General features: G+C 43.9%; 1 protein-coding gene across 2 annotated transcripts; it reads left to right on the top strand.

The window, feature by feature from the left end:
- The first annotated feature begins 1,543 nt into the window (after positions 1-1,543).
- Positions 1,544-13,697, top strand: LOC142817938 (uncharacterized). Of its 2 annotated transcripts, none has more exons than XM_075895952.1 (5): positions 1,544-1,922; positions 7,640-7,694; positions 9,844-9,932; positions 13,090-13,249; positions 13,347-13,697. In XM_075895952.1, exons 1-5 carry the CDS (start codon positions 1,776-1,778, stop codon positions 13,400-13,402), a joined length of 507 nt encoding a protein of 168 aa, XP_075752067.1. In that variant the 5' UTR covers positions 1,544-1,775; the 3' UTR covers positions 13,403-13,697. The 2 variants fall into 2 exon arrangements, with proteins under 2 accessions (XP_075752067.1, XP_075752068.1); XM_075895953.1 differs by having other exon boundaries at positions 1,785-1,922; positions 7,632-7,694.
- Positions 13,698-14,212: the final 515 nt, after the last annotated feature.

Raw genomic sequence — 14,212 nt, 5'->3', positions numbered from 1 at the left:
GCCTCTAATCCTTGTAGGTACATTATGAATAAGAAGGGTGACAGTGGGCACGCCTGCCTAAGTCCACGTTTCACCACTGTGGGCTTGGATACCTGTTTTTCCCACTTTTTAACTACATTGTTAGTTTTATAGATTTCCTTTAAACGATTAGTGACTCCATCTTTTACACCCAGTGTGTCTAGTATTCCCCACAAGTCCTCTTGAACCACGCTATTGTACGCTCCCTTGAATTTCTGCAGGCCGGTAGGAAGCTTCACAGCGCAGCGCCTGATCTTGTGAAACGGCGCAGCCATGCAGGCAGGGCAGTCAATTCCCTCCCTATTTTTTGTATACTACTGTCCTTGTGTACATCGTAGAACACATAACAGTAATGATAGCAAACAGATCATTGATTCGGGTAGGCTTGGTGTTTTTATTTAAAATGGAACAACGAGGAAGCTGCTGAAGTTCGTGCCTGTATACAGCTGCTTTATATGAAGATGAAACTTTAACGAAAAAAAAATGTAATGATAAACAGTAGGCTCATAACAAACAACATTTCTCTGAGGGTGCATGGAATATATGTCCCATGCAAGGCTATGCATTGCAGTCCTTACTGCATTAATTATGTACACGTACTGCAGAGCATGCAAGTGTATGCAGACACACGCTGACGAAATGACATTTTTTGCTACATACAAACGTGCACCGCACCAAATAAGACGCACGTGTTTGTATAGTCAGGGAACACTCGTGAATATTGATGAAATCACACAGCTCGCTTACAGTATAAAACAAACACAATTGCGAACAATAAAATGCGAGGCTGTTTAAAGAGGCGGACCCAGGTTACGAGGAGAATTATCAGTATGGCATACACACCACGTGTCAAGCTTTTGCAACATCTAAAGAGACTAAATATGGAAAGTTGCCTTTGTACGTTAACATGACAGTACCAAATAAGGAAGCCACACGAGAGAACAATTCATCGTGCGCTAAAGAATGTGTTTTAAATATTATACACAGCTTTGCAAGATAATATCGACGAGTTTTACTCGTGTAGGTGTGGGAGGTGTAGGCCTGATAAAATGCGATGTTGCTTCAGAGCCTTTCTTTCGTAATATTGCAATTTTATTCAACTCTTTCAAACACGGCACCGTAAATTTCTACTGGGTGCTCGAACACGGCAAGCAGGTCGCGGGGCAAAATCTTTGTAACATTTTATTACCGAAACAGCGATACTAGCAATGCTTGAGCTGCACTTGCTGTTTTCTAAATTGTAACCTCCTCAATCTCATCACTGTGGTCAGGAAACAGAGAGGAAAAGTACAGCAGTAGTACGTAGAGAAATATTCAATTTCAAGCCCTTTAGCAATATCATCTAAACAAATTGCCAGTTCACTGTTGAATTCTCGATAGAAACAAACAGCTGATCAGGGACGCAAGCTTGGCTTGGCACTGGCTTGGCCGTTCATACAGAGCCAAAAGCCGCTGCAGGAAACTGAATTACGGATCGTATTGAGACAAAATATTTTATACATTTTTGTTTTCTTTGTTTCATTTCTCTAATTGCTCTTGTGATGGCGTGGACCGCGCTTCGTGATCTCATGTACCGGCGCACTGTTTTTAAGTTGAGTATGGCGCACGATAATACATGATTGTGTGCTTTAAATTAAAAAGATTCGCGAGTATGGCAGCAACACTGCAATGTCGGGAAGAGGCACGGGGAAGAGGATAGTAGTAGAACCAGTAGCAGCTGCATGCCCGGGTGGAGTGACTGATGCCCAGATGGAGGAATGTCAACCCGATGCCTTTTGTGTTGGCCGTTCTGGCAGTTCCGCCGACTTTATAGAAAGAGACGACCCCGTCGCTTGTCCTCTTCTCTGTTCCTTCGGGCATCAGCGACAACATTGACGGACGACGTGTTCGACTTCACCGTGCACGTGAGTATAGGTTGGTTTTTCATTCGAGTGAATTCTTGTTCAGATTTGCAACTTGTCGACTTCATCCTGATCACCTGTCACCGGCAATAAGTCACATACGTGTGATATTTAGGTGAAATAAATGATAATGCACATTTTCTGCTCCATTTGCGTGACTTAACTACACCAGGACATGAGGTAAAGCCTTTGTCGCCTAGCCACTAGCAGGCAAGATCGATCACTCGCATCCTTCAGTTCACGAATCAACGCGCCTGCCTTAAAATTAGTAAGCTGCTCGCAAAGAAATCTTACCGAGGCAATTTTGTTTTCTGTGAACAATGCACCGTAGATTTGTCTTGAATAACAAAAAAAAAACTTGAAAAATAAATGTCGCGACCTTTTAGAAAACGCCGTGTCTAAGAGCTAGACGCGGCATTTTGTAAAAGGCTCATTAAATTCAGTATGTTTTCGTAGTTTCTGCTTGAAATTATTATTGTCTATGAATTTCATGGCCCAATCTTTTGCTTTGGCTGAAAATCTCGGCGGCAAAAACTTTGTTCAGTGTCCCTTTAAGGGCAGGTGTAGATGCCATCATTTCAGTCGCAAATCTTTTTGCTAGTCGGTCGGCTGGTTAACAATAAGGGTACTAACTAGAGTTCCCGATCTCATCAGCAACACATCGTCATGGCTTCATCAGATGCTGCATTATATACATTCTATCCTCGTTTTTAAATAGGTGTACCGTATGGTCCACTGTTACAGGAAACAAGCGAGCTCATGGACAGTGAGCCATGTGGTGCTAACTGGCAGCGAGGCTTGTGAATGGGACGCATGCGCATAGAATCGGGGTACGCCCAGTTTTGTCTGCCATTTCTCCGCCTCTACGCATGACAGCATTGGAAAGCGCATCCGTATTTTAGCTGCGCAATTTATCTAGTCCAGTGCCTCCTGCTTCAGGGATTTCCTGTGAGCACAAAAAATGCATGATTTTAATCGTTGCTGCAGTGTTTTGCAAGTTGTCACCGTAAAGCACATCATATTTTTCGCATAATGCTCGCTGCAACTAGCAAGTTTCGATGACTCAAAATGCTGTTCAGGTCTGATGTAGCAAACATTTTAAGCTCGTCCTCGTGACCATGAAATATTGGTTTATTAAATGATGGAAGGCAGAGTTGGTATCAGTTGATTTACAGTGTGAAAATGAAAAGTGCGAAGGACCGTGCCTCGCAAGTAAGCCCCGAGAGCATGAGCAGAGAAGTAGCAGATGAGGATGCTCATGCGCTGCATTTCCAAATCTCACCAGCACTAATGCTTGACGGACTGCTGGCCACGCACTAGCGTGTTCTTTCTGAAACAGGACTTTGGCCCTGTAAGCAAGTTCTTGAAGGGCATAAGTAAAACGTAGAATGGGCCCCCTAAATGCACCCATCCTTGAACCATTGGGCTTATGAATTATTGCCCTTTTCAAAATACAACTATTCTGAGCTATAAATTGTGACAGAACAGTGCACGAAGTTTATAAATGGGAAAAAAGTCTTTAAATGTCCCCTTTATACATAGTGTTCTTGTGATGTCACTTCTGCCGTTGTCGCCCTCTCCCGCCATGCCCGGGTAACTGCCTGGGTACCTACGGCAGTTCATGTGCTGCAGTGCGGTTTGTTGGGGGCTCGTCATCTGTTGCTGTGAACGATGTGGAAGCATTGTGGTTTTTTGTTGTCTTACTTTAACGAGCTTATTGGATTAGGAAGGCCTCGCTTGTTCACTCGATACAAGACCAGATAATCAAGATGTGCGACACATATACCAGCCATGGCGTACACCGGCTGCCCGCCACAACCTATGAGGGCCTATTATCTTGCTTTCACTACAAATTGCCTGGCCCAAAAACAAGTGAAAGCTCAAAATCTCTCCAGCCGCAATTTTAAGAGTGGATGTGCGAAGCGCAGCTGCTCCCATCGAAAACTAGTCGTGTAGAGCTAGGCAAGTTTACAAGAGATATAATATTATGAATATATTGTCACGGCCTACGCCACCAAAGTAGCAATGCCCCCCCCCCCCCCAAGTGTTTTAAACAGTGCTGATGTTGAGCTTGAGCCTCTTTGATTGCAATTTGTGGAAATAGTCGAGGAAAATATTATACAAGGCAGATAGCGACTTTGCGTGGTGTGTACAGCGGTAATGCCAGTCATCACTTTATTTTTCGCGTATGCTTTAACACACTTTTCACTTTGTATTTTGCTTTTGTTGTACGCTAATGTACAGTGGAGTCACTGAACATGATAGAGACCGTGTATAGAATTAATTGACTAATTAAAAAAAATCCTGACGCCCAACTTGAACCGATCGGCTATACTTCAAAGTGAACTAATATTGTTTCCCATTCTTTATAGTTTGTTTCAATGCAATACCAAATCTCCGCGATCGCCATCACGATTTTAACCGCCTTCCTCGCCATCATGATTTTAACTGCGGACAAGTTTGTATGTACAGTATCTTGGTAAGCTATATCTGTTTGCAGGTAAATACTTGGCTATGGCACTTACCTGTAATGAAGTTGCACCTGAAGATGCAAATATTGCAAAGTTTCTTCAAGTAGCTTTTGTTAATCTGCACCAGCCAAATACGCTGGTACTTTTAGGAAAATCGGAATGTGCGTTCTCAATTTCAGGTTATAACTTTCAGCGAAGAAACACCCTAAGCTCTGCTCCCTCTGCGTGGACTACTAAATCAACTTGCCTCACTAGCAGCTCATAATTTCTCAAACTTGCATCGTGAGGCAAAACTAAACGGGTGCAAGCACGAGGAGACAACATGGCAGTTGTAGGCGATAGATTCGGTTGGTGCCCGGGCATGTTGGTGGCGCACATCGGAAGGGACGAAAAGGCGCTGCGAGATGCACGTGCACACTTTGTATAGTTGCTGTATTGGACAGCAAACTTTTTTTCTTATCTGAGCAGTTTTACTAAAGGAAGCTTCATCTTATGGCGTGATAAATGAAGCGAATCCACAGGTTGAACCACATCATAGCCTCGCTGTGCTTTTGTACTTTTTTTAGCTCGCAAAATTTATTTGTACATATAAGGGACAACTTGCCAGTAATAAGGCAGCACTTGTTTCTTTACCATATGATCATCTCCGGTGTGCTGCTGCCTCAATATTTCAAATTCTAAGCATTTACACCATTGTATGCTAACTTTTCCTTCAAAGTGAGACAAGCCACATGTGTATCGTAGATCAAGAAGCATGCCAGTTTTACGTACTTGCTAGGTAAACATCAGAAATGCACAGTTGATCAAAAATACTAGTTTAATGGTGCATCTACATAGCAAAGCACCTGTGGCACCTCGGGAACAAGATAATGCCACATATGTTACAAGAGATAATTAAAAAAGACGGGACGTTCCGTGAACAAATAGAAACAAAAATAAAATGGCACGTGGCAGCGAGCGAAGGCGGCAAGGGGGGGGGGGAGCCCGTGGGACTTCAGCGGATGAACGTAAGGTGTGTGTTTAATATGTGGAAGAAAAAAAAAATTCAAAATTTTGGCGACTGAAATGAGGGTGACTTAGTGAGTGCGCTCATGACGAGAGTAAACACGGTTATTATTATTTTTTTTTTCAAATCTCTTTTGAAAGCCACAAAAAATCTGTATGTGGTGCAGCCTAACAGAAGGTCCGTGAAGGCAAATTATGAATTCGTCATTGTACAAAGGCCTTTTTTTTTTTCCCCCATGCGCACCATCCCCGCCGCGGTGGTCTAGTGGCTAAGGTACTCGGCTGCTGACCTGCAGGGCGCGAGTTCGAATCCCGGCTGCGGCGGCTGCATTTCCGATGGAGGCGGGAATGTTGTAGGCCCGTGTGCTCAGATTCAGGTGCACGTTAAAGAACCCCAGGTGGTCTAAATTTCCGGAGCCCTCCACTACGGCGTCTATCATAATCATATAGTGGTTTTGGGACGTTAAACCCCACATATCTGTAATAACGCTAACCGAACGCTAGGATACTTACGCCGCAACTTTTCTCGCGCTCCGCTGTCCCTCAAAATTCTATTATACCGATCACTAATTCGCCCAAAGCTTGAGTACGCGTCCGCTATATGGGATCCCGTGCAGCAAAATTTAATTAACGCGTTGGAATCTGTTCAGAACCGCTCATTTCGGTTCATTTGTTCTAATTATTCCCGTACTGCTAGCATATCAGAAATGAAATCTAACCTTGACCTACCCAATTTAACTGTCCGGAGGAAACTGGCGCGACTGCATTTTTTTCATAAGATATTTTTTCACAATCCATCAATGAAGCGAGACCTCATTTCACAACCGTCATACCACTCATCGCGCATTGATCATCAGCATAAGGTTGCCATTCCGTTTTGCCGCACCAAATTGTTTTCATCAGCCTTCTTACCGAAAACAGCCGCCGATTGGAACCACCTTCCCTCTTCCGTTGTATCAATAACAGACCCTTTGTTATTCAAGACTGCACTTTCTCAGCAATGCTTGTAACTATACGCAGTTTCCATTATCTATCTTTGTCTTGTATGTGCTTGAATTCTCATACATTTTTAGTTGACTTCTATTGCCTTCCTGATTTGCGCATCTGATACTTGTTTCTTTATTTTGTCTTTTTTTCTTGTGTGTTATATATGTTGTACCCACCCCCTCTGTAATGCCCTACGGGCCCTGAGGGTATTCTAATAAATAAATAAATATCAATCAATCAATCATGCGCACCATAAATAGTGCTCAAAATTTAATTGCATATGTTGTTTTCATCCTCGCTGTATTCCGTGCTGTTTATGATGTAAAAAAAAAGTAGCACGCTGAAGTGGTGCTGCTTTTGGGCAACAGTTGAAAATGGCGGGGTGCATGAATGCGGAATACTGCCGCTTACACTCAAATCACTCTTGTGGTCACCTCCCACTGTTTGCAGCATGTGTTGTGTATACACAGCTGCATATTTCCTAGCTAGAAAAATTTGATTTTAGGTGTTTCACGCCATTTTCCATGTAACTATTCCACAATTGCACACACTGATCAGCAGGCTTTCAATTGCGCTGAAGGACACAGGTGCCATAAAATTCATAGTCGATTCTTTCAAGAAACCGTATGTAAAGGCTGAAGCTTGATGCGTACATACACACACACATACCATATTGTTTTTTGTACTTTATGAAAGCTGCGAAGGTCTCATGTGCCTTCAAGCGTAACCTGTCTTATTTATTCTCCATCACCGCAAAAGTTTTGTGAGTTTCAAATAAAAGTACTTTGCGCATGGCCACTTTTGGGTAATTTTTTTGTGTAGGTGTTATTTGAGCAGCCTACAGTGTTTACTTTATAAACCTGTATGTATATGTTGCATTATAAGGATGCAGAATGTGTGTAGCTGTACAATATAGATGAAGTGTAAAATTTAAGTGTGTCTATTGTAGTGTTCTTGCATCCAATCTTACCCCCGTATTCTAGAACGTCCCTCCACTCAACGCTTCACCTTCACTTGAGATGGCTGATGGGAGCGCCGTCTCTAAGCAGAGAAAATTGCTGCATGTCAGCAATAATCTGCTGTGATTCTCGAGTAGCGCAGCGTCGCTTTCAAACGAGCAGCGGCACAGTGCTCAACTCTGTCAAGTGAAGGGTGAAAGTCGAGTCGGGGAGCGTTTATGAATATGGGGGTTAGTTTTGTTGTCTTGTTAACCTGCCATTAACACTGGATTGATGCTACTTTGCTCTAGCTGTACAGTGCTCTCCAAGGCTCAAGGAGGCACCGCACGGGGAAGGCTCGGAGCAAACCATGCGTGAGTTTCCTTTCATTGTTACACTATGCACGTATTAAGTGATAGACTTTAATGTATGCTATTTGCATTGTGCAAGTTTTTGGGGACATACAACTTCCAACACTTATATGTTCTGACGAAAATCACGCAAGAATGAGAGAAGCTTGTGCAAAAATTATGCAAGAGTGTAAAAAGCTTTTGCAGAAGTCTGTGAAATGAAGTTTTGAAATTTTGTGGCAATGTGTCATTGTACAGTGGTCAACAGTCTTGCTCAGCATGCTTGACTGCAGGGCTCCCGGCTGCACAGGCGCATATACGGAGTGCCTGATGCATGATGGGCCAAATGTCAGCCTGCACACTGGTGCCTCTTATCCCCGTTTGTCTGTTACATCAGTGTCTCTTGTAAAGGGGATCAACTGTGCTACCTTTTTTTTTCGAATGTAATGAGTTCTTTTTCCAGATTATTGTTGTTTTAAGGTAGAGCCTCACATTTCTATCAAATACTGAAGTTTCTATTTTTCCGTCTAGATGCTATGAAGTCACTCCTTGTGTTACAATAGAGTGAACACTGTTATGAGAAAAGCTACTTCATGGATTTAACTCACTCCATATTGACTTAACACACAGAATTGGTGAAAACTACACTCCATTCCAGCTGCATTAGGAATAATATTCATGTGCATACTTCTGTTTCTTTTGTTTGTTTGTTGGCAGGAGGTTTGGAGTATAGGGTGGCCAGAGGGCACTGTGTAGTCTTTCTTCATCTTCCCAATTTTGTGAACATCAATTGATAGCCGTATGGGAAGCAGCCAGCATGCTGAAACAGCGGTGCAAGCATGCAAGATGTTCACCATTGCATGCAGTCAGTTGCTGTGAGCAACCTACTGCATACAATTAACTGCGAGTGGTGAACTAACGCTGCACTGTGTGTGCCTCCTGGAAAGCTGCAATGGTAAAGTGCCACAATCGAATAGTAACATGGATAACATCGCAATTTGTTTGTTGAATAATTTTGCAACAGAATCAATGGAGTTTTGGATAAATTTGTGTATGTGCCTGGTTCATCAAAGCTACAGAGTCAAATGCGGTATATACTCGCGTATTATGTGTACTTTTTTTGTCACTCCGGTCATGTGCGAAGCTAGTAGGAATCGCTGGCCTAAAAGCTCAACTGGGAATATATGTTGCAGGCGCTGTCACAGCTGTCTCAAAGCGGATTGTCATTTGTTTGCTAAGCCTGTACAAATGCCCCCATTTTCTTGAAGTTCTTCCGAACAGTGCTCACAAAAACCAGTTCCCACGGCAGGGTTATACCAGAGAACATAAGTACTCTCCAATAATTGTCGGGAACCCAACGTAAAGTAAGATGCAGACAAGGAAGCGCGAGGCCAACACAGTGCTGTGTGTGTCGCCCTTCATGTGTGTCTGTGTCCATTCCGTGTCCCAGTCTTCTATTGCGTTGTGTTCCCTCCGATATCTAACCAACACACACAAGCTTCTATGCTAAGTCTTATTCAACGCACTCTTCTGCTGGCTCCCATACTGAATATTGCATGTCGAAGAACTCCACGCTGATGTGCTTAGCGGTAGCACGGTTTCAGTTTTCTTCGGTAAGCTTTATAACAGCAATCTGCCTCGTATATAATTATTGTAGCCTATCACAAGGAACGGTAAAAACGCAATGGCCAGATGGCGAAACCGAAAAAAAAATGAGTGCGAAAACCTGCCTCATCTAGTTGATGTGACAGGTCCTTGCACGCGTGCAACATCTGTGCTGTGTCTCGGCAATACGTTCTTGCCGTGGAAGAGGTGGGAAGATAGGAGGCAAACCTTTAGGCATTTCGGACTACACATAAACAGGTTTCAGTTTTCAAGTTCGATATTCTAGGGAAAGCATAAAAGTTCATGGAAGAAGGAACCTTGCACTCAGTCCATTTTGTGTAAGACTGCACTCGCCTGCTCGACAAGAGATGTGCCTGACCAGAGCATCATGAAGTCAAATGTGTCTGTGTGTGTGCTGGCAAGGTGGCTCGGGCTGGTTGGGGAGGGAAAAGTATGCGAGCAAAAAGTTTCTTGTAGTAAAGCAGGCTGGCTAATTATACTGGTGAGCAAATTATGTGAGGATGCAAATTGTGCGAGTAAATATGGTATGTACTCTTGTATGTTTCAGCTCTATTGCTACGGATCCTGCGGATCCAACTTGGCATCCGGCAGCAACAAAGACAGGTTCTGCAGGAGGTGCAACAGCTGAAGCACAAGGTACGGCTCTTGTCCGTGCCTCAGCACGCCCAGCCAGCACAGCGCCCCTCTGACCTTCCCCGGCTGCCTGCTGGTACAATTGGAGAAGTGGAGGCAGCAGAGGCAGCTGTGCAGAGTAAAGCTGTGGCTGCGGCTTTGGTGTATATTTCTTGATTTTTAATATGCCTATGTAATATGCAGAAATTTAGTACTGCTTTAAGATACTGTGTTTCGGGAAACAAACTAGTCAGGTTATCTCATGAGCCACTGTACTACAGTCGAATATGAATAATTCGTACTCAAAGAGGCCAGAAAATTTGTTCAAATTAAAAGAAGTTCAAAATAATGAACGTTACCGTTATTACTTGAATCTAACACGCACCTTTTTTCCGGTTAAGAGAGTTCATAAATCGCATGTGCGTTAGAATCGAGTACGAAAAAAAAAATGAATATGGTCATTCTATTGCCATCGCCACTTACAAAATGGCCGCCCCCTACGTGCGTCGGCATGGCGCGTCGGTCATTTCTGCCTATGTGTTTCCCATGCGCGGCACTTCATACGTGTGCTGAGGGGAGTTCGTCATCTTGTAGTACATTAGCATCGACGGCATGGTAGGGCCGACTCCAAAAACTCGACGAGTGCATCACAATGCTGCTTCTAAAAGAAAAGTCGTCGCGTGTGCCGGAATGGACAGAAATCGGGCCGCATCGCGGTCATTCGGAGTTCCCGAAACGTGCGTGCGGGACTGGCGGAAACAAAAGCAGAATATTGTCGACACCAAAGATTCACGCAAAGGCTTCAGTGGACCACAGCAGAGTCGGTTTCCACAAATTGAAGAGCTGCTCGGCGAGTATGTGATTAAGCAGTGAGCGGCACAGCGGCCCGTGACGACAGAACTGCTCCAAGTGCAGGCTATGCAGTTAGGCTTAGAAAAAGGGCTAATGCAGAGCCATTTTAAAGCGAGCAGGTGCTGGCTAACGAACTTAATGAAGAGAAAAGGCTTTTCCCTCCGAAGGCGAACGGGCATATGCCGGAAGTTGCCGGAGGAGTACGAAGAAAAGCTTCAGAGTCTTCAGAGGTTCCTCCTAAACTTGCGGCACAACAACGGCTACCTGCTTGGGCAAATCGGGAATGCTGATCACACGCCTCTTTACTTCGACATGCCTGGCACCACAACCGTCTAGGAGAAGGGGGTGAAGCAAGTTTGTGTACTGACATCGGGCCACGGGAAAACTAGAGTGACAGCAATGCTCTGTTGCACGTCAGATAGGCATAAGCTTCCCCCGTACTTCATATTTAAACGGAAGACGCTCTCAAAAAGAGTCGTTTTCGCGAGTGGTGTGATCAAGCGGGCCAACGAGAAAAAAGGGTGCGCGTTGCAACTAATGTCTTAGTTTTTTTTTTTTTTTTGTCGTGGAAACCGGGCGTGCGTTACAATCGAGGGCGCGGTAGAATAGAGTAAATACGGTAAACGAGCGGAGGGCTCACCATGCAGTGATGCATGTGCATGGAGAAGTTTTATTCACAAGTTACAGGACATCCGTCATTAATTAAAGTAGTCAATACATGTCTGTACACGTTGGCCTTGCAACGAGTCAACAAGTTTTGCGTGCAGTTTGCAAAGCATTTGTACTTCGGCTTCAGTATTCTCCTGGCAAAAGAAGTTGCGCGCAGCAATGTCCAGTGCTGACACTCTTCGAAGACAACTCTGTTTCCACTGTTACCATCTGCGCTGCAGCCGGAGCGTGGCCAGCACATGATGAGAATGGAGGAGCGTCTCCACCTGGAGAAAAGCAGATCGGCATTCGAGAGAGAAACACTCCGCGGCAGCTGTTTTTTTTTTCTCTCTTCATGCGCGGTGTTGAAAGGAGAAGAGTCTCTACATAGCAGGAACGAAAAACAGGGAAGCGTGACACCGGCGCGTTGCAGATCGGCATGAGAGAGCCAACTCTCTGCGACAGCTTTTTTTCCCCTCTTTCTCTTCACCCGCAGTGTTAAGAGGAGAAGGGTCTCTACGTGGCAGGGACGGAAAAAGCCGAAGCGGGGCACAGGAATGTCGCAGATTGGCATTTGGCAAATATTCCACCGCAGTCTTTTCTTTCCTTTTCTTCATTTTCTTCTTCAAGCACAGCGATGAGGTGTCTGAAGTGCCACCGCAGGATTGGGCGGGGTGCTGAGAGCATTTTCGGAGCGCGGTATAGCTTTGATAGGACCACAGCGTCAGTTCGAATTAAGTGTGTTGGAATTAATGAGATTCGACTGTATTTACTATAGTCTGTGAAGTCCGAGTGAACTGTCCTAAGCTAGCAGACGATGTAGGCGGCATCGTGTGTTTGATGGGCAGTGACTAGCAATAGCCTGCTTAAAACAAACAATCAGTAATTTTGTTCATTTATCACCCTAATTCGTGTCCGCTGCGGCTCTCTCTACTTTGAGCTACAGTTCACCCTGCCTTGTGTTAGCCGATTTCTTACTTTTTTAAAAATCTAACATGCACCCAATTTCGCAGTGTGAAGAAAAATGCACCTTTGTTTATTGTGATGAGATTTCTATAGCGACATGCCTCTTTGTTGGCTATCACAGAAAAATATAAACAGCAAATGGTGCGACCTTTATTTTTCTATCAGTTTCATCTATGACCAAGATTTGGTCGCTCTAAGGTTGCCTCTTAGTACGCCTTGATCGTGTTCATTTATCTTGTGGTGCTCTGCTTACAATGCATTGATTAAAAACATGTCCAAGCTTCTTTTTGAATTCCACATATTTTATCGTTTTTCACCTGTAGAAGCTACTCCTGGTCAACATTCAGGCAAAGACATTGTAACCTCGAAGAAACGTGTATTGGAATTTGAGCACTGTAAAAAGTAATTATACTATTTCATAGCTAGAATCAATATTTATTAAGGGTTATAACAGTGTTGTATTTGATTTCATAACAGCGAAACTGCATTCAGAGAAGGACTCTGAAAGGTTCTCACACTGAGTGTGAGAGGGCTGATGTGGAAACCATTTTAGGTCAAGTGAGTTGAAGTTGGCGTAAAAAAACAATGAAATGTTGTGATGCCCGAAAATTCAAGTTGTTGTTTTCAGTGTCCTCTTCTTGCAGATTTTTATCATGAAAACATTTCGATGTGCTGTTGCGTTCACCCCATCTATGCTTCTTGCATTTTTTTACAGTGCAAGCACCTCCTGCAGATTGGGGGACGTGGCCTCCGAGAAATTGGTGTGAATGCCATGAAGGCTGTATTGGCACATGACGTGCAAGTGCTGTACAGCCTTCATGGCAGAAAAGGGAAAAGGGCCTTTGTGAACCTGAGGCTCTGTAGATTAGTGACAGGTTAGACTTGTTCATTGTTTTATGTGTGTGTACCCTTGTGTATTCTCTGTACTGCAGTGCTTCATGTGTACTATGGTATTTCTGTTCTTGTATGCAGATGTCATCTGCCAAAAAAGCAGGGTGCGACCAGGCGGAGGCCCTCAACTTTATTAAGAGGTGGCTGCCAGGGTCTGGTGATCGCTGTGGGGGCAGGAAGCGGCGCTTCAGAGAAGCATTTGTTGTGGAGCAGCCCGATGATCCCCACTCTCAGAGTGCAGATTATCGGCTGCTCGCGGCAGCTGGCTTCCTGCCCAGCCACAGCAGCCAGGGCCTTGACAGCACCACTGTCACTGTGCCCCCAACGCAACCTGACCTGCAGTAGAGCGGGCCTTTTTTAGTTGTGTATATATATTTTTCAATGTATACATTTTTTGTTGTACCAAATAAATAAAAAAAAACAAAGAATAAATAGTCTGCAGACTGTCGGTGGTGCACTGTTCGGCTAGCTTATGCTGATTCGGAAGCATCATCACCATGTTTTAGTTATAAAAAAACGCTCTAAACTATGAATATTCTCGATTACCATGTGGGGGACATATGTGGGGATTGCAAGTGGGGGACATACGCTTTCAACATTTACTTCTTAACAACTTTTTTCGATCTGCTGTACCAAATACCAGTACCAAATAAAGCACTCGCTATTGCAAAAGATAAATTGGTAAAAAAATAAACTACGCTTCTAGTGTTAGCAAAGGGAATGAGGTATAAAAGATGAAATAGATCGAGTAACTGCTTTCAGTTCTCAGCATTCAATTTTCTGTTGCCCCAAGTATACAGGGCTGCAAAGCTACAAGAGCGGGTCGTCGAGGCATATTGTTTAAATCTTCCGGTAAGAAAAATTCCCTACTAATAATGGTTACATAATGGCAAGCCAATCAGTAGCCAATATTCGTCGTGCAGGAAACATCGGTGTAATAACGGCAT

Source organism: Rhipicephalus microplus, chromosome 5 (genome assembly GCF_043290135.1).
Source record: "Rhipicephalus microplus isolate Deutch F79 chromosome 5, USDA_Rmic, whole genome shotgun sequence".
NCBI classification, from domain to species: Eukaryota; Metazoa; Arthropoda; class Arachnida; order Ixodida; family Ixodidae; genus Rhipicephalus; species Rhipicephalus microplus.
Note: the sequence above shows the minus strand (reverse complement) of the source record. Positions and strands in the feature narration are given on the sequence as shown.

Coding starts and splice junctions, on each gene's coding strand:
- LOC142817938 (XM_075895952.1), top strand. CDS start 1,776: ATGTCAACCCGATGCCTTTTGTGTTGGCCGTTCTGGCAGTTCCGCCGA. Junction 1,923..7,639: donor TGTTCGACTTCACCGTGCAC/GTGAGTATAGGT, acceptor CTAGCTGTACAG/TGCTCTCCAAGGCTCAAGGA. Junction 13,250..13,346: donor GCTCTGTAGATTAGTGACAG/GTTAGACTTGTT, acceptor TCTTGTATGCAG/ATGTCATCTGCCAAAAAAGC.